The sequence below is a fragment of the Notolabrus celidotus genome, chromosome 19 (assembly GCF_009762535.1).
Source record: "Notolabrus celidotus isolate fNotCel1 chromosome 19, fNotCel1.pri, whole genome shotgun sequence".
In the NCBI taxonomy this organism is placed as follows: Eukaryota; Metazoa; Chordata; class Actinopteri; order Labriformes; family Labridae; genus Notolabrus; species Notolabrus celidotus.
In genome coordinates this window covers 27,311,656-27,331,754 of record NC_048290.1, presented here as the reverse complement: position 1 = coordinate 27,331,754, position 20,099 = coordinate 27,311,656, and the positions used below count along the sequence as shown (strand labels likewise).

The 20,099-nt window shown below is 40.1% G+C and overlaps 1 protein-coding gene across 1 annotated transcript in view; it reads right to left on the bottom strand.

Annotated features, from left to right (window-relative positions):
- Positions 1 to 276: 276 nt before the first annotated feature.
- Positions 277 to 20,099, bottom strand: part of hook3 (hook microtubule-tethering protein 3) — a 42,894-nt gene continuing 23,071 nt past the window's right edge. The window contains exons 9-24 of the mRNA XM_034709582.1: positions 19,849 to 20,012; positions 19,613 to 19,753; positions 17,745 to 17,832; positions 17,427 to 17,540; positions 14,044 to 14,154; positions 13,635 to 13,719; positions 13,429 to 13,498; positions 10,704 to 10,844; positions 10,295 to 10,382; positions 7,099 to 7,133; positions 6,886 to 6,968; positions 6,660 to 6,760; positions 6,470 to 6,574; positions 6,249 to 6,320; positions 4,856 to 4,992; positions 277 to 3,357 (exon numbers count right to left, since the gene is read on the bottom strand). Coding sequence (XP_034565473.1) covers positions 3,342 to 3,357; positions 4,856 to 4,992; positions 6,249 to 6,320; positions 6,470 to 6,574; positions 6,660 to 6,760; positions 6,886 to 6,968; positions 7,099 to 7,133; positions 10,295 to 10,382; positions 10,704 to 10,844; positions 13,429 to 13,498; positions 13,635 to 13,719; positions 14,044 to 14,154; positions 17,427 to 17,540; positions 17,745 to 17,832; positions 19,613 to 19,753; positions 19,849 to 20,012 — 1,551 coding nt within the window. The 3' untranslated portion in view covers positions 277 to 3,341. The remainder of the gene's footprint in view (positions 3,358 to 4,855; positions 4,993 to 6,248; positions 6,321 to 6,469; positions 6,575 to 6,659; positions 6,761 to 6,885; positions 6,969 to 7,098; positions 7,134 to 10,294; positions 10,383 to 10,703; positions 10,845 to 13,428; positions 13,499 to 13,634; positions 13,720 to 14,043; positions 14,155 to 17,426; positions 17,541 to 17,744; positions 17,833 to 19,612; positions 19,754 to 19,848; positions 20,013 to 20,099) is intronic.

Below are 20,099 nucleotides of genomic sequence, written 5' to 3'. Positions count from 1 at the left end.
CGCATGTTTGACACCCCTGCTATATAGGCTCTTTTTTGCTTTATATTTTTTGCAAAGTCTACTTTGCTACTGTGACACTTGAATTTCCCCGTTGTTGGACGAGTAAAGGACTATCTCATCTTATCTCTTCTCTTATTGTCTCAATAATGTCCAGTCCAATGTTGATGTGCTGTATGTTCAATCTAATACATTAACAAACCCAGGATGTTCGGTTTGTAATAGCATTAAAATAATCAAATCATTTGTCATGTTATATTAAAAAAAAATACAAGCCACCTGTTTTATACAAGCTTTATTTACAATGTCATTTCCAAGTTTTGCAGTGTAGGAAGCACATGTTCATCACTAGGTCCTCTTCGGACAGATATTATATGAAATCCATCTAACTAGACATGTTTCATTTTCTCATTCTTAATGACCTGACACCTCCTCTAGCACTGTCACGTACAGTATATACATCATGTGTTTGTATACAAGCAATATAAAACTTGGCAAATGGAAGGTTATTTGCTACTTCAAATATGTAAAGAGTTTTGCTATCGAGTAAAAAAAAAAACCCACAGCAAACGCTGCACGCGTAGTGATGGATCTGACCTGTCCACAGCCTACTGTTGTTTTTTTCATCTCTTTAATACACTTTAACTGGCCCACAGTGCAATTATCAGTAACGATAGGGAACACTGTGAATTTGTTTTTGTTGAGTCATGTAAGTAATGCATCACGTAGTGACCAATTGTTTGTAACACTTAAAGCAATACTCATTCAGTATTTCGCTCTCAAGGATATTAAGAGGATATTTGAGGTTATAGCTTACAGCATTCTACTTAGCAAACTGTAATGCTACCATCATCGTTTTCCCCAGTATCTCAATGGTGGCCAGTCACATTAAGTGTTTACACAGACATGTGTTGGCAACAGAACACAGTGACTGACTTGTTGGGGACAACAAAATAAGACAAAACAATGTTTCCAAACATCCCTGATATAGATTTAAACAGGTCAACCAAATTGTATTTGTGTTCCATTATATACAGATTTCTACCAAATCACTGACTAATGGGGACGGATGGTTGAAAGAGCTCTGTGTTATATATCTGTTGAGTTAAATGACAACTGGTTTACTTGGACAGGAAAGAGGAGGGAACTGGACAGAACTTGTCCCCTTTAAATTCGTCACTGAATTTAAGTATTGCACAATTTCAAACTTAAGTTTTTACCGCTCAGTTCTGGAGATGATATTTGATACTCAGACATTGAATCTGAATTTGTCCTAATTGAATCACACATGCATGCTGACTTCACTGTAATGGAATTACACTTGTATACCCAACAGCTAGTGAGGCTTTTCTTCCTAAACTTGCCCCAGTCTTTATTTCTGTCACTGAAGCGCTGTAGAATTTGATCATTTAAAGGGTCACAGTATTTTCACCCACAGTTGGATAAAATGAAAGTGTTGCATGTGCTCTTTTCTGTCAATAAGAAAATATAAAAATCTCTTATGTGACAAAGTTACTTAGCTGGGTAACTTTCTAAGAAACTTCCTGAAAAAGTCTGGAGGTAAATGTTACCTTGCACTGGTTCTAACTCGTCTGAGCTGACACTGTTAAAATAACAAAGGTTGTGTCCTTTTATTCCATGCAGATGTCTCCTACTTCTGTTGCATAAGACAAGTATTGAACAGTAGTATGATGTCAGAAGGAAACTAAACATCCATTGTAACAGTAGAAGTGGTGATATCATAATACTAGTAAAATAAAAAAATGTAACAACACTGCTGTACAAGCGGCAACAGAATAAATAAGCGTTCAAGATTAAAATGCACGGCATGAGTTAAAATAGGGTTACATAGTAGAACAATTGTGAGTAAAATGGGTTAAACAGAGGAGAAAACCCCTCATCAAGCCTACTTCCTCTGAACATTACAGTCTGTTTACCAAGATATCAGTCATGTGGATGAGATCAGAGCTCATTTTAGGCTTTTTTTTCCTTTCCTTATCTTTTCAGATAACACAATAAAGCTGGTATTTAGAAAGAGCTTTGTTATATTTTTTTTCTCAAAGAAAGGCACAAACATTAGATGATTTAGTTATCTCTTTAAATAAACACTGGGAATTACATGTTAATATGATAGAAGGTTACTGGCTACCATTAATACAGTAGAGGTTTGATCTGTGATCAACAGGATTATATGGGATTGTTTTGCTTTCTTCACATTTTAAACTGGTTACTGCTTTTTATCCAACCGAACTGATGTAGTGTGCATTAGCGTACACAAGTTAATGCACAGTTTCATATCTAGGTAAAACTATCAGTTCACTCTCTCTTTTTTTTTAATCAAATGAGTATTTTTTCTGTACTAGTTCCTTACTTTAACACAGCAGATTATCTGCCACCAAGAGGAATTAAGTAGGCTTAACGTGGGTTCTTTCTCCCTGTGTGAAAGCATATCTGTAACAGTTTAATTCATTTAAAAACACTGACTTTTTTTGCACATCCTATGTTTGTACTGCAATCTGTCCAAAAGCAAGGAGGGCATCACATCAATGCCCAGTAAGCACTTCCTTTAGACCAAAACTTGTTGAACTCTCTAACACTTGAGGTAAATCCACTTCTGACATGCCCTCTAGTGACACGTTGAGGAGAGGCCGAGCAGAACCACGACACCTAGAAGTCTGAAGGGGGGCTGACTCCTTTTTTTTATGCACGCTGATCGGCAGGCAACACCTCTCAAACATTTCACTCACACTTGTGTCAACTCTCCTCAAACCATGTCATCAAAAATGAAACCTGTGAAAATATATCATTGAGGTATCCCAAAGCAGCCGGTATACGTTTAGTCTAACACAAGTACAGGACAAAAGGCCTGTTTATTAAAAACTGCTGCATCAACAGACTCATTTGTCGTAACCTGCTCCTGTCGCAGAGGGTTGTAACAAATAGATGAATTGTAGCAGGCTTAACGTGGGGAAGCACAAGCAGGCATGTCCATGAGGAGTGAGGTGAAGGGGGGATAGAGGGGAGGAACGTGGGAGAATGGAGAGGATAACAAAGAGCAGGAGAGAATGTGGAGTGCAGAGCTGGAAAGGTGAAAGAGAGTTTAATTAAAGAAAGGAGGGTGAGGCGATTCTCTCTCCACACCGACACCACCTCAAGGCTTATCTTTAGGTTACGATGCATGACACTGCAGAGGGTTGTTAGTGCTCATGGTCCTGCTGCTGTGCTGGTTATTCGCAGGCTTGAGTCAATGCAAAGTCATGCAAACAGTAGGCAGGCAGGTAGTTCATGCATGGTGAAACCAGCATAGGCCAAAGACAGGCCAGGCCAGCTCATTGGTGGGCCAGTCATGCAGTGACATTGCTGTTGAGGGAGGAGAAAGAGAGAATACGGTCAGACAGTGGGGTCATAGTGTGAAGTTCTGGTCTTGTACAAACAGGCACAGCGGATGAATATGGTTAATGTAAAAAAGAAGCATCATCAGGGCCATCATGTTAGAAATCATTCATGACGTGCCTTGAAAACCACCACAAAGTCAACAGAATGAAAGTGAAAACAGGTTAAGGAAATGACAGGACAAGCTGCAACAAGCAACCTTTGAAAACTTCCTGTTTAACAAACATGGACGCAACAGCTACTGTGTAGCGCTTTCCAAAACAACTTGAAAAGCCCTTTAAACTGCGATAGAAGTTGAAGCTAGAAGGATGTAGGAAGTAAGTCTGCTTCCACAAGCTTCTTTGAATTAATGCTTTGTTGGCATGAAGGGGAAATGTACACATGAAATCTCTTTCAAACCTCAGCAGCTATCTGTTGAGGCCAATTTCCATCAAATACCTTGGTATCTTCATTTAAATGTAACAGTATGGCACATGAAGGTGTTGTCTGAGACAACCTGGTACTGCTGGTAAATTTAAAAATATGTGAACTGATGAGTTCTTAAGATCTAGATCAGCCTACACAGCTAACATGCACATTGATCTTTCAGACGATCTCCCCTGCTGCAGATTGCACCACCTGAAACTAGGCTGAAGAAGTGCTTTTTTTTTTTTCATGGGAAATGCCATTGACAAATATTACTTTGAGTTCTTTGTTTGTTTTCTGGAGACATGTCGTTTGATGAGTGACCGTTCAGATATTTTAGCCAGCAAATAGAACTTTATCATGTGATAACTGTACATCGTCCTATGTTTAAGTGTATTAATCCAAATGTAACAATCAAATGTAATGACATGACAAAAGACGTCATTTTACATTAAAAAAATACAGTTTGACATATGTATGAGGACACTGCCTAACCTGCTTAAAGCTACATCTTAAGAGTCAAAACACTTAGCGCATGACGTCACACTTGTCAAGAAACAAATGTAATCACAGGTAGAGATGTGCATCAGTACTGCATGGACAAGCTGAGGGATTCTTCCACACACAAACATAAGGAAGATGTGATTCTTCTCTGCCTTGGAGTTAACCTGTCTGGCCATAGTTTGCCACAGAGTACAGGCTGAGGTGGAGAGGGGAAAAAAGAGGGATGTTTGGAGTGAGAGGTCAGACCCTGTCAAATATGCTGGGTTGTAAAAAGGGGGGAGAAGCCTGGCATCCCACGAGTCAAGGTAAAATATGTTTAGTCAGGGGAGGAAAAAAAGTGGTGTCAGATTTGGGCAGCCTTGCTTGGCATCTCTACCTCATGGATCTGATCAAGAAGAAAAACAGAAAATCAATAGGCAGAATGCAGGAAAATAAGAACGTCCATTAGAAATGAATGGAAATACTGTGCCTCAAAAAAAAGCACATTGATCGTATGTAAGTTCAAGGGGTTTGTAAGGTAGCTTGTCGCGTTATTTTCTGCCCTGCTGCCGTCTACCTGGCGGTAGCTGGCTGGACATGGCCTGGGTAGGAGCGGCGTGTGCTGGTGGCTTGTCTCTGCCGGGCCAAGAAGGACTGACCAGAACCGGTGTTTGCGAGTCTGTCTTCAGCCGCCTTCTTCTGCAGAGACATACCCTGTGAGTGGATAAAGAAGGAATCTGGTTTATTATACAGACTTAATGCACACTTTTTTTTTACTTCAAAGCAGTAAATTCATGAGATCTCGCAGCTTAAACACTTAAAACAGAATCCACAACACATCAGTCCACTTAGTTTTAAATAGAAATGCAATTTGAATTTAAGATCATCTATGCCAGCTACTGATCCAATGTGTGGTAGAGGTAACATGGTTTGTTTGGCTTACAGAAAATATAAACGTGCACATGTGCTGCCCTCTAGTGGTAAAATGTCTTGTTTTATGAATAATGCTGAATTCTCATCACATGCAATATTGTTAAACAGTAAAAGAGGCATAATCAAATAGATCAACCTTAATGGCTTAAATGAAAGACAACCCTAACTATAAGAGAACCTCCCGGGTCAAATAACCTGCAGTCTTTTGGATGGATAGCAGGTCTGGTAATCAGCATACCTCTGTTCTATTTTTCAATCACATACTCACGAGCATTTTTTAAAGTGATATCTTTTTGGGCATTTTTGCCTTTAATGGACAGGACAGCTGAAGAGAGACATGAAATGTGGGGAGCAGAGAAAATTAATGGTCGAGGCTGGAATCGAACATGTGACCTCTGCAACGAGGACTATAGCCTCTGTACATGGGGCGCGCACTTGGACCACTAGGCCAACAATGCCCCACTCACGAGCATTTTAGATAGCACTTGCATGCTCTGATCTCTCCATGTTCCATCCACCCTGGTGTTGTAGTGAGTGATAGCTGGCTTCAGTCTTGGGGTTGCATTGGCTTTACAGAAGAGTAGCAGTTCAAAGTTTGTACTCAAGAATTGTAATCAACTGGGATCAATGTGGATCACGCTTCTGACTAGAGTGCCTTCTATACTTTTTTGGGAGAGTTTTTCTGGGGAATCCAACTTGGCAGAGACCCCAGGGAAGACCCCATAAGCTCATCTCATCCTGACTGAGAAGACCTGTGGACACCCCAGAGGAGCTTAAAACCCTGCTGGGAGAGGTAAGTCTGGAACTGGTTGCTACACATGCCCAAGATATGAGCTAGAAAATGGACAACTGATTGTTAAATAATCAACTACTGCAGGAATAGTGACATATGAAGGATTAATGTGTTATGACTTGTATGTTACTTGTCTTCATGACCTGTATTTAAAGCCGTCTATCAATGTTTCAAAATTAAACAAAGAAGCAGTGACAACCTGTGATAGCTGTGACTGGTTCCAGGCTGTGTAAGTCTTTCTTACCATATTGTACCAGGCTGACACGATCAGCTTCTCCTCGTAATCTCTCTGGCCTTTTGTCTTGTCCATCTCTTTCTGTTAAAAGAAAACAAACAGCCACACACATTGAGTCATAGATGACTTTTTAAGATAGAGCACACTGTTGGGGAAATGTTTCATTTCCCAAATAAGCTCTCTTCCTCTAGCCCAGACCAGATCTGACTGACTACCTGACTCGTGATTACCTCCAATGAGTGTAACATCCTCTCCTTCTCCTGTAGCTGGTTCTTCAGGGCCTGGACCTCAGGACCTGAACCCTGGTTCTGCTTAGGATCCAGGGTCCGAATGACCTGGAGAGGACACATTCAATCATTTCACAGATCTACAGAGAGCATCACTGTGTTAAAGGTGTTGTTGGTAATAGAAGACACTCACACTTTTGGCTTTTTCCAGGTATTTCTTGTACCTCTCCTCCATCTGTTTCATGTCATCGTCTTTCTTCTTCAATGCATCCTCCAGCTCATCCACTCGTTGGGCTGAACACAAATAAACACAGCATTTATTTTTACCACAATATCACACAGATGATGAGAGATGGTGGAGATATACAGGGTTCCAATTCGATTTGACACATTCTGGATCAAACCGGGGCCAAACTCACAGCTGGCGTTATATTTCGGCTCCATTTCATCGATGAAGGAGTTCTTCTTCAGCAACTCGTTGTTCAGCTCTCGTACTTTCTCCCTGATGAAGTGTGTAAAGAACAAGCATTCCAAGTCAGAATAGAGACAGCGTTTCCAATCATCTCATCACACTTTGTGTTATTCAAACCTAACAGAACAGATTTCCTACAGTCTGTAGGAAGATAACTTACATGTGCTCCTCGTATTTCTTCTTCAGGATGGAGGACTGAAAACAGAAACAAAGAGGTTTTATTTCATTTTATAACATTATGTTTAAACTGATACCACTTCAAATACACTAGAACATTTAGAAGTACTCTCACACTGTTGGATACATGCAAGAGCTGCAGGATATCTAAGTCTTTGAGTAGTTTATTCCCCTCTTCACTTTGGCATATTATGCTAGCCATCAGAAATGTTCAGACTTTACTGAAATATACTAAGACTGCTCACTGCCTGCATGATTTTAAGGGTAAAAGTTGTAAATACAGGGGCCAACATATGAGACCGTCCTGCGGATTTCCCCTCTCATTCAACAGAGGGCAGTGTTGAGCACATACAGTCAGAAAGCAGAAATCATCATGGTGTTACAGCATGTTAAAATGAGCTGCTTTCACTTTGGTGTTAACATCAAAGTTATTTACAGGAACAAGAGTGCTTTAATTCTCCTGAGGTTGTAATAAAAAAACAACAACTTTATCCTCAAGCATTTCCACTTTTAAGTGTTATCTGAGTCGGTGTGTGGAGAAATTCTTTCAGTGCAAATCTACAGTGTGCCTCTGGACTTGAAATGAAACTGCATCAAAGAAAGAGAAAGGAAGGGTTCCTAAAGGAGGTCAAAAATCTACACGAGGAGGTTTCCTAAAGGCAGCTAGAAGATAATATTTCTATTTCTAAATGGAACAGAAGATCTTTGGAATTCAAACTACAGCATCCAAGAGAAATAACTCTTACTTTTGTGAAACAACTCAGAGTATTTAACTGCAGTTAAAGACTGCAGAGATTTGACTTTAAAGTATTCTCAATTGTTTTCAGCCATCTTTGAAATGATGTCAAACTGAATTGTCTACAGAACATAAGCATAGAAAACTGCAAATGTGCATCACTTTCTGAGATGTTACACATTCGTAAGAGTTCGTACACTAAACGAGCTAAGGTCGTTTGGATTGAAAAACTAACAGATGAAATGTGTCTGAAATCAAAAACATATACTTACTATAGTCTGACAGGGGGAGTGTTATTTAAAAAGAAAATGCACACGTGGTTTACTTATCTGTAACAATAGCAGTCTGTCATAACTTTTCCCTCCATGTTTGAGACACAAATTCTGCTAATTCATGAAACTCTTCTGATAATTCTACTCTAATAAAATGTCTTCCTGAGCACCCGCTTAATAAAGGCAATGATGCAGTAAGGAATCCAGTTTTTTGATTATGGTTTTCCTCTGTTTATAAACTGCACCACATGCAGCATATAAGATTCTGATGATGATGAAGTATCCTGGTAATCTTAAGTGATATGACTGATGGTTCAAGCCAGACTGTTGATGTTAGTTGTGCACAATCTGAAGGCTTTTTTGGCTTCAGCATAGGAGCAACAGAATGAGTGCTCTAGGAACTACACATGGCCAGATACCCCCGGCGTGTTTGATGGTCGTGTCTGGCCCATGTATTTGAAACACCAGAACATCCATATAGAAAAACAGTGGACACTAAAGTCTGGTTTATACTTCTTCGTTGAATCGACAGCATAGGCCCCGTACCCACGCATAGGCCTACGCACGTAGCTGACGCGCACCTCCTCCATATGTACAGTATCTCACAAAAGTGAGTACACCCCTCACATTTCTTCTAAAGATGATGCACAAGAAAGTCCGCAAACAATCTGCTAAAGACAGCAGACTAAGGACATGGATTACTGGAACCATGTCTTGTGGTCTGATGAGACCAAGATAAACTTATTTGGTTCAGATGGTGTCAAGGGTGTGTGATGGCAACCAGGTGAGGAGTACAAAGACAAGTGTGTCTTGCCTACAGTCAAGCATGGTGGTGGGAGTGTCATGGTCTGGGGCTTCATGAGTGCTGCCGGCACTGGGGAGCTACAGTTCATTAAGGGAACTGAATGCCAACATGTACTGTGACATACTGAAGCAGAGCATTGTCCCCTCCCTTCAAAAACTGGGCCACAGGGCAGTATTCACACATGATAACGACCCCAAACACACCTCCAAGAGGACCACTGCCTTGCTAAAGAAGCTGAGGGTGAAGGTGATGGAGTGGCCAAGCATGTCTCCAGACCTAAACCCTATTGAGCATCTGTGGGGCATCCTCAAATGGAAGGTGGAGGAGCGCAAGGTCTCTAACATCCACCAGCTCCGTGATGTTGTCATGGAGGAGTGGAAGAGGACTCCAGTGGCTACCTGTGAAGCTCTGGTGAACTCCATGCACAAGAGGGTTAAGGCAGTGCTGGAAAATAATGGTGGCCACACAAAATATTGACACTTTGGGCCCAATTTGGACATTTTCACTTAGGGGTGTACTCACTTTTGTTGCTGGTGGTTTAGACATTAATGGCTGTGTGTTGAGTTAATTTGAAGGGACAGTAAATTTACACTGTTATACAAGCTGTACACTGACTACTTTACATTGTATCAAAGTGTCATTTCTTCAGAGTTGTCCCATGAAAAGATAGAATTAAATATGTGCAGAAATGTGAGGGGTGTACTCATTTTTGTGAGATACTGTAACTATGCATCGAATTGTTCCCGCATTTACAGCACTTCCGGGATGGCTCCACATCAGCTGTGTGTTTCCTCTCTATTCTTCATGTAATCACGTCTGTATGATAAACAGCAGCATGTATCAGCTGTGAATTAACATAACACGCTCTGAATCTCTGTGAAAAAGTAAATAGACAGCGTAGCGGGGCCAGAAACAGGCGACCTGACTATCAGAGAGACCACGCTGCCCTCAAGCGCTTTGGCAGAGTATTGCTGCGTGTCACGGACACATCGATGCACAAGTATGTAGTGCTCACGTCTCCTTCGACCACTGCTGCGTAGGGTCAACACAGAAGTATAAACCAGCCTTAAGAGTGTAAGGAATTGTTTGTGTAAGTTACAATAAAAGGTAAATTGAATGTTTTAACTTTTTTAAATCTTCATATACACACAAACATAAAGGTGTGTGAAACTGTATCTTTATAATTAATACATTAAAAGGACAAAACCTGGAGCCTTCAAAGAAGAGGTGGACCAGAGTTTTTACTTGTATCTCTATCAACCAGGTGTGGTATGAAAAGAATGTGACTTCCCTTTGTTGATGCCAACATGTCAACTGCTATCAGAGTTATGAGCACACGGCACAAGACAAACACGTTGTTACTCACATCATCTGCTTTCGAATCCTGTTCTTGGAGATTCTTTTGTAGCTCCTCCACCTGACCCTGCTCCTCCATCAGGCGCTGATTTATTAACCTGAATGAAAAGCACCAGAGATTAGTCTGATCAATTTAACAAAGCAAACTACCACCTGCAGTGGTAGATCGAACATCAAGGGGGGCGTGAAGGTCGTTCACAGGAATTCCAGCACAGACAAAGAAACTCTTTGTGGGGAAATAAAGGGGAGATTGATCTGCGTTCTGATACAGGGACACAATGATAATGCTCACACTGCAACTGTGGCCCTGAAAACTTTAAAAAACAACTAAAACAAAAGACTTCAGGTGATCAGATATTCTTAGGATTTAGTTTTAGTTTGTTTTTCCTCCACTACATGTTTCCGTGCTTGTTACCGACCTGTTCTCTGTCTCCAGTTCATTCTTTCTCCTGTTGGCGTCCTCCAGGAGACTCTGCAACAGAGCAATCTTTTCATTGTCTGATCCCTCCTGGGCCAACTTCAGCATCTTGTTCTCATGTTGAAGACGGATCAGATGCTCCCTGAAAAAACACACACGGGAAACAGAAACAAGAGTTTGTTTAACCCTCCTGTTATGTTTGTTTCTCTGGAACAGCAATAATGTTCCAGGGTCAATTTGACCCAGGGCTTATTCAATTATCAAAAAGTTTCAAAACCCAACAAAATCCAAATAAACATTTTTTTATCTAATTTTTAGACTCCATTACAAACCATTTAAATCAATAATTAGTCCGTTTGTGTTCTTTAATTATCACAGATCATGGTTCAAAGATGATAGCTCACTTATTTTCATTAAAATGAATGTTAAATTTTTTTTAATGTACATTGGAAAGCCCTAAATATAAATACAAAAGTTTTACATGATACAGATTGTTTCTTTTATATATATATTTTGAATCTTTTTCTTTTTATGAAGTGATGTTGATTAGTTAACACCACACCTCTTCTGTCACATGCTGCCCATATTTGTATGCTGCATTTAGCTGGTTTGGAGGCATATATTGCCTAAAATAGACTTTAAAAAAGGGTCAATTTGACCCGCAACATAACAGGGTTAAAATAGCTGTGAAAACAAATTTGTATGTAAAAACATCCTATTTCATAACTCTGCAGGCTATTTATCTCAATTAAAATTCTAAATGTATTACGACAGCTACATATATTTGTATAGCAGTTATAGAATTACTTTGTGCATAATAACTTTACCCAGTACTCTTTTTGTTTTTTAAATTTACACAGATTTTGTTCTTAACGACACCTCATCACTGAACCTGTCCTCCACTCAGACCCGCATTCTTTTAGCGGGGTTGACTGCAGCTAATAAAATGTTAGCCTTGCACTGGAAGCCTCCATACACACTCACGCGCACCCAGTGGCTGCAAACATTTTTGAGCATATTATACATGGAGTCATCTGTAGCAAAAATGCATGGGGCTGGTCAGAAAACAATCCGAACCTGGTCCTCTGCGGCTGCAATGGTTAAAGATCTACTGGGATGAAAAATGTGTATTTATGTGTGACCTTTTGTTCATTTACTTATTTATTCATCTATTTATGTATTGTTTGTATTTTATTTTATTTACCTTGACCTACTAAACACAGAGGAGGCTAGAGTATTACATACTGTACTGCTGTTTACAACTTAAATAACAATGTTGAAGATCTTGCTGGGATAAGAGGGAGGGGGTTGTCGCCATGTGGGGGGTGGGGGTTCTAGTTTAAAGAGAAATGCCTACAACCTGTTGTACCATTGTCTTTGAAATAAGTCATGCCCTTCTCTTTGAAATAAATAAAAAACAATTAATCGCAAAAAAACAAACAGATTTTGTTAAATTATACTAAAATCAAGTTTACTACTGACCCTTACTCCTATCTATTCATCATCTCTCCACCTTATAATTAACAATAAAAAAACTAGTATAAAGAAATAGAAAGAGGACTGTGCAGTTTAAGTGTTGAACAGATGAGATTGACCTTTATGTTTGTCACTGTTTTTCACAGCCTGTCTCTTGGGTTGTGTTTTTTTAAGGGTGTGGTTGCTGACTCCTTGTCAACGGAGTAACTGGCTAAATGTTTCCAGATGAACTCACAGCTGCTGGTTTGCAGAGACTAGAGCAGGCAAACCAGTGGAGGACTTGAAAAATGCTTATTAAGTAATGATTACATACACATGATCAGATTTCTCCTAGTAGAGAGAGGCTCTGAAACTTTAAAGCAGAGTCAGAGAAAAGACACATCTCCAGCTGTTTGCGTTTCCTGTTTTATAGTTTTCAAGAAAGACTCAACGAATCAATCCCAGATGCAGCTCATATGGATGAATGTGGCTAAATGCATCACATTGAGCAAACAACTGATCACAAAGACCTAGCAGTCACTAACTTTACACAGAGACTTTCTTCTCACAATAACAGGATAAGACATCATTTACAAGCTCACAAAAACTTTTCCCATTGGTTATGATCAGCTTGCCGTGAGCTTCAATCATGTAATTTTTTCCCATTAGTAGCTTTTAGTGGATTAGGATTTCAATGTAAATCCACATTCTCTTGGTTCAATAAATACCCAGGCACAGCTTGCTGCCAGCAGAAAACCCAGCCCTCTTGGAAAGCAGCAGTCAGGCTGATGTAACTCACTCACAACTATTACATAAGTCACTACAGACAGGCCAGACTTGTCTACCTTACAGCAGCAGAGAGGGGGGAAGAGGGACAGGATATAAACACCATCTGGTTACAAAGTGAACAACACACACACACAGACAAGCTCTGTAACATCAACAGGGGAGACAATTAGTTGGATCTGTCAGTGTGAAGCACCTTTTAAAAACGCATGCTTTCTCAAGAGGGATGACTGAGGACTTTTTGAGCGTGCAAATTGCAGCATTCAGAGTCAAATTCAGTTTGAAATGACTCAAACAATGACTCTCCTTTCACACAAACTCAAATATCCCCATTGTTATTTTTGTATACATGATATTCATATTAATCGACCTCGCTCACCCACTGCATCTAAATGCAATCAACTCAACCCCTCTTACTTACCGCCTTATTTTATTCTAAAACACCACAGAGGGAAACAAAAACACATGAGGTTCAAAAGGCCTACCTAATCTCTGGAGTGGTGATCTCTGCAGCCAGCGAATCAGAGCCATCGTTACTGGTCAATGGGAACAAACCTGAAACACACCAAAAGCAGTATTACACACAGGGTCAGAACAACTATTGGGAAATGAAAAGTGTACACTCCTGTATTTACAAAAGGGCAAGCTCAGCTACCAATATTTACCAGCCCTGAGCAGGTTTAACTTTTACCTGATGTGAGCCGTCCCTCCTGAGCCTGCACACAATGCAACTCCTCAATTGTCTCCTTCAGAGAGTCTCTCTCCGTCCGCATGCGCTACAACGAGGGAACAGGTCATGACGAAGTTAATACAGACATGGTCTGACAGAGAGAGATAGTGCAGGGTAGACAAAATCCAATACGTGCATACCAAAATGTGATGTTTACAGTTGTGTGGGATGTTTTTACCCATTACTACATTTTCTAAATTCTAAAGTTAGACACACCGTTCAGATTTCAGCAACTCTGATTGTAAGTAAAAAACAGGGATGTGAATATGTAGGTTGGGTAACAGTCACAAGTGTAAGTTCATCTTTATGAAGAATGAAAATAATGCTTTTGTTTTGATATACTTGTATCAATAAAATGAGCTGTACTTACATCTTTTTCTTTTTGTAGAGAATCCACTTTCTCTTTGACCCGTTTGTACTCAAACTCCATCTTGTCAGCCTTTTTAGATTCCTCTGACAGTCGGTTCTGAAGTTCCACCACCTGCGCAGAGAAACCAGCAGTTCATGAAGGATGTACATGCGTATTTTTTAGAATAGTGACAAAGTCAGGGTCCATGTAGTTTATATTTATCAAGTCAACATGGCTGCTGACTAGTGTTGTAGTACTCAAGATCAGCCTTGGGCTGTTTCCGAAACCGCCTGCTACATACTACTTGCTAATGTAGTAGGCTGTAGGTATTGCACCCATTTATGATTTAAAAAGTTAGGAAGTGGTTTATATGGAATACAATAACCTTCACAGCACCCAAAAACGGATTTCCTCCTGTCAAAAAAGAAGGAAAAAGAAAAAGCGGAACGAGCGCTGTGCATTATGGGAAACAGTATGCAAGGCAGACTGGTCCGATGGATACTGTGAAATTTTCCAGAATCAGTAGACATCCGGGGAGTTTTGGCATACTGCAGATTTTGCTCGTGTTCACATACTACTTACTACATACTGAATTTTGGCCAAATCTGTACATACTGCTAGTATAGTAGGCGGTTTCAGAAACAGCCTTGGTCTCTAGACCAAGACCAATACCACTTATTTAAAGGTGACATATTACGCTCTTTTTCATCAAAATATATTGGTCTAAGAAGTCCCCAAAACATGTCTTTAAAGTTTATGCTCAAAAAAACACTTTGAAATCAGATTTTGTGATGCCTGAAAAACACTCTTTTTCAGCCCTGCTCAGAATGGTCTGTTTTCTCTCTGACCACGCCCCCTCAGGAAGTGGATGTGGCCTCGGCTGTCCAGCACGTTGATCTAATGTTTACATGTTGGCTGAACATACACGGCTGCTCACAGACCCGCATTACTTCCACCCTCTGAATCTGAACCAGGATCTGATCCTGACTGAGAGGCGCCTGTAGCAGGACCTTTCTGAAGGATTGGTCACAGATTTAGTGTTTCTTGTTGTTTTATTTGTCAGTATGTCGACATGTGTCTTGGTACACAACTACTAACATGTAGCTATGTAGCTATGCTAACTAGCGCTAGCACTTTACCATGATAAATAAAAATCATCCACTAGATCTTCAAATCTGCAGACGAGGGGAGTAAAACCGACCTTTGTGTTTATTAAGACAGCCTACAACTAGCATGCCTCCCTCCTAAGCTCCTTGTTAGCACATGTGTGCAGGGAATGAAAAACAGAGGAGGGGTTGAGTTGTATTTTATACAGTCTATGGGCTGAACAAGCTCCGAGCTGACTCCGTTACAGACCGGATGTCGTTGTGACGTATGAAAAACACTGAAAACTGAAACGGCTTGCTTCAGCACACATTTACAGAAAGGTGGAGAAATCAGAACAGGGGCAGAATGGATTTTTTTCATTTTCGGGGGGTTTGTAGACATGCCAGGGACACATATTTCAGGTAGAGAACCATTAAAAAGTCCATTTTGCATGATATGTCACCTTTAAGGTCTTGTTATCGTCTCGGAATCAAAAGCATTTTTACTCTGTCCTGTCTCGGTCTCGGTCTCGGACTGGGCGAACTCTGTATTTTAAATCAAGACCAGTCGAGACCATCACTGATGTACTCTGTGTCCCTGTCATTACCGTGATAAGAGAGAACACCCCCAATACCCAAATATCTGCCACAGGATTACTACAGTCAACACCTATAACCAAACAGATAAAAACACTACAAATATTAGAAAATAGAAAATGCACACAACTAATGAGAAAAGGAAGGTTTGACAAAACAATCCTGCGCAGCTACTGCTACCGCTACGACCTCCTACCTCACCTGAGATCACAGGCAATATAAATCCCGTTTTAACTTTGATCAAAAGCGAAAGTTAAACTAATGATGACCAAAACTAAACTTAAGGAGTCAAAAGTCTCTCACAGCGTGTAAAAAGAAAGGCAACAAAGACAAAACCAAACCTTGTTTGTTGCTGTCAATTGTATTTTAAAGCAAACTCAAATCAAATAAACAGAAGTCTTTTATTTTGTTAACTCTCATCATGATTTTTCATTGATATACACTGCGTGCACAATTATTAGGCACGTGAGTATTTTTGTGAATATGTTAAAAACTATGTTAACAGTCGTTTTCAAGTTTGTCAAGAAGTCAGATAGTGAATATATTTCTTCAACTGTGTGGGTAAAATGATGCTTTTCAAAGTAGATTGGTTGTATTTTTAAATAAATGCAGAATCTGCAGAAATGAGCGTGCCAAATTATTATGCAAGTTGGTGATAAGAGCATATAACTTGTGAAAATTAAAAACTAGGCACCATTTTAAACATTTTTCTTTACATTTGTTACAAAATAAAACTGTTAAAGTCTTTAAAACATTTCAAATCTAAAGTGTTTCTCAAATGTCCAATATAACCTCCTTTTCTTTCAGTGAGGGTCAGAGGTCACTGTAAACTGATTTAGTTTCTCCATGGAGGAAAAGACATTCAGCTAAAGTGAAAAAGATGCTAGTGTTCATGATTGAGCACAATGCACCGTCACATGCCTCACGTTATTCCCAGGACAGGATGGCATCTCAGGGATTTAAAGAGGATCGCCTCATGAACTGTCCTGCCTGCTCACCTGATCTCAACCCGACTGAGAACTTGTGGTCAATAATAAAGGAGATAATTTACAGTGATGGTGAGAAATACAGCTCAAAGAGCCTCTTTGGAAAGACATACAAGGTACAGCTCACAGTGTCAGCAGAGAAGTCATCAGAAACTAAATCAGTTTACAGTGACCTCTGACCCTCACTGAAAGAAAAGGAGGTTATATTTGACATGAGGGAAACACTTAAGATTTGAAATGTTTTAAAGACATTAACAGTTTTATTTTGAATAGAAATGTAAAGAAAACTGTTGTTTTTGCTGAAGTTTGAAAACAGTTGTAGTAAATATTATTATTTTCAATCAACAGAATGTTTAAAATGGTGCCTAGTTTTATACTCTTATCACCAACTTGCATAATAATTTGGCACGCTCATTTCTGCAGATTCTGCATTTATTTAAAAATACAGCCAAAGTAATTTGAAAAGCATCATTTTAACCACACAGCTGAAGAAATATATTCACTATCTGACTTCTTGACAAATTTGAAAACGACTGTTAACATAGTTTTTAACATATTCACAAAAATACTCACGTGCCTAATAATTGTGCACGCAGTGTTTATGGTCTTGGTCTTGTCTCAATCTCGATCTCTAAATGTCTTGGTCTTGTTCTGGGTCTCGGTGCACTCTGGTCTCATTCATATCTTGGTCTCGGTTAATGTGGTTTTGACTACAACACTACTGCTGACAGAGTACCTGTCTCTTGTATGTCTCCAGCTGGCCCTTGGCAGCATTCGCCTTTCGTAGCTCTTCTTCCAAACCGACGTTGGTCTGCATTAACATTGTGTTCTTCTCCTCCATCAGTTTGTTCTGGAAAACAGGGACAGAAATGTGAGCTCACTTCTAGCTGTGTATGTACATGATAGTGCCACTTAAAAGCCTCATATGTTGCGATTATCAAAAGATATCAATAGGAAGTGTTTCTTTAGAAAACTGTGATGTCTTGTAGAGGAAATGTGGAACGACTCATAACAACAGGTTTTGTTTTTGTCTATTTTCTGTGTGACAGTGTACCTGTCTCCTGAGTAGGCCCATATCCTCCAGTTTCTTCTTGTAGTGTTCCACCGTTCCCTCCAGCTTTGACACTTTGTCGGATGAATGCCTGGGAGGAAAAACAACAGGCACTTTCATTTTGAGATGTAACATTTACAAAGGAAAGGATGGGAGGGGGGGTTTCACACGGGCTCTGTTTGTGTAGCAACACACCTGAGACAACAGAAATGTGAAAGAACAGGATAAAGCTTCAACAATACCGTATTTTTAGTGAGCCACATCCTGTTTTTCTGACACATATTCACTTCCATTAGGCAACCAGTGCAAGATATTTCAAATCATTTCTATCTTCAATCATGGTGCCATATTTATTTTTTAAAAACTGCAACTATTATGTAGTCGTTTAATATATATTTTTGTTAGGTAGCCTCTCATAAGTTATTAAAAAACAAGAGAAACAACCTCTTACACCTTTAAGTTAAAGGTGACATATCATGCAAAATCGACTTTTTAATGGTTCTCTACCTGAAATATGTGTCCCTGGCATGTCTACAAACCCCCCGAGAATGAAAAAAATCAATTCTGCCCCTGTTTTGATTTCTCCACCTTTCTGTAAATGTGTGTGAAACGAGCCGTTTCAGACTTCCGTGTTTTTGTTACGTAACAACAATATCAGGTCTGTCACGGAGTCAGAGCTCGGAGCTTGTTCAGCCCATAGACTGTATAAAATAATACTGAATCCCTCCTCTGTTTTTCATTACCTGCACAAATGTGTACTAACAAGGAGCTTAGGAGGGAGGCATGCTAGTTGTAGGCTGTCTTAATAAACACAAAGGTCGGTTTTACTCCCCACGTCTGCAGATTTGAAGATCTAGTGGATGATTTTTATTTATCATGGATAAGTGCTAGCGCTAGTTAGCATAGCCACACAGCTACATGTCGTATCTGTAGCTGTGTACCACGACACACGTCGACATACTGACAAATAAAACAACAAGAAACACAGAATCTGTGACCAATCCTTCAGAAAAGGTCCCGCTGCCTTTCTGGCAGAGGTCGGTTTTACTCCCCACGTCTGCAGATTTGAAGATCTAGTGGATGATTTTTAAGTGCTAGCGCTAATTAGCATAGCCACATAGCTACATGTTCATAGCTGTAGCTGTAGACCAAGACACACGTCTACATACTGACAAAAAAAACAACAAGAAACACTAAATCTGTGACCAATCCTTCAGAAAGGTCCTGCTGTACAGGTCAGTTTTACTCCCCACGTCTGCAGATTTGAAGATCTTGGGGATGATTTTTATTTATCATGGATAAGTGCTAGCGCTAGTTAGCATAGCCGCATAGCTACATGTTCGTAGCTGTGTACCAAGACACACGTCGACATACTGATAAATAAAACAACAAGAAACACTAAATCTGTGACCAATCCTTCAGAAAGGTCCTGCTACAGGCGCCTCTCCGTCAGGATCAGATTCTGGATCAGATTCAGAGGGTTGAAGTAGCGCGATCTCTGAGCAGCGGTGTATATTCAGCCAACATGTAAACATTAGATCAACATGCTGGACTGCCGAGGCACATCCACTTCCTGAGGGGGCGTGGTCAGAGAGAATACATACTGTTCTGAGGAGGACTGAAGAAGAGGGTTTTTCAGGCATGCCAAAATCTGATTTCAAAGTGTTTTTTTGAGCATAAACTTTAAAGACATGTTTTGGGGACCTCTTAGACCAATATATATTGATGAAAAATGTGTGATATGTCACCTTTAAGATTCAGGATTTTTGCATGCACTCCAAAATGAAACTTCAAGAAGTGCACAATTAACATCGCTGTGAGAAAATTCAGTCGAAGGGTGTTGTGAAGCTAAATTGGTCTCCCTGTCTTACCTAAGGACATCCATCTCGTCCTTAAGAGACTGGGCTTCATCAGCGAGGGACGTCAGCTCTTCATTCTGTGATTTCACATCCAAGAGTTCTTTATCAAGCTCCTCACAACGGATCCTGTAGTCATCTTTTGCAGCCTCCAACCTATAAGAATTAGAAATGATCATTATTCAGCTGAGGATTCTTGACTAGACAGTCCTCTCAAGTTTGTCTGTTTACATGGTAAACTATCCTCTCACCTGAACGTTTCCTCCTGTAGTTGCTCCAGCTGTGTCTGCAGCTGGAGGTGTCTGCGTCCAGCGGGGCTGTTTATATCCTCTATGGAGTCAGACTGGTTGAGTCTCTCCATCAAGACCTGGTTTTCTGCTAACAAACTGCTTTTCTCCTCTTGCAGAGCTGCCACCTGAAGGAGGGAAGTCCCCAAAAAGAGCGGAAAAGAGTGGAAATACAAAAAGAAAAAGGAATAGAAAGGGCAGAATAGTTCAGCAGT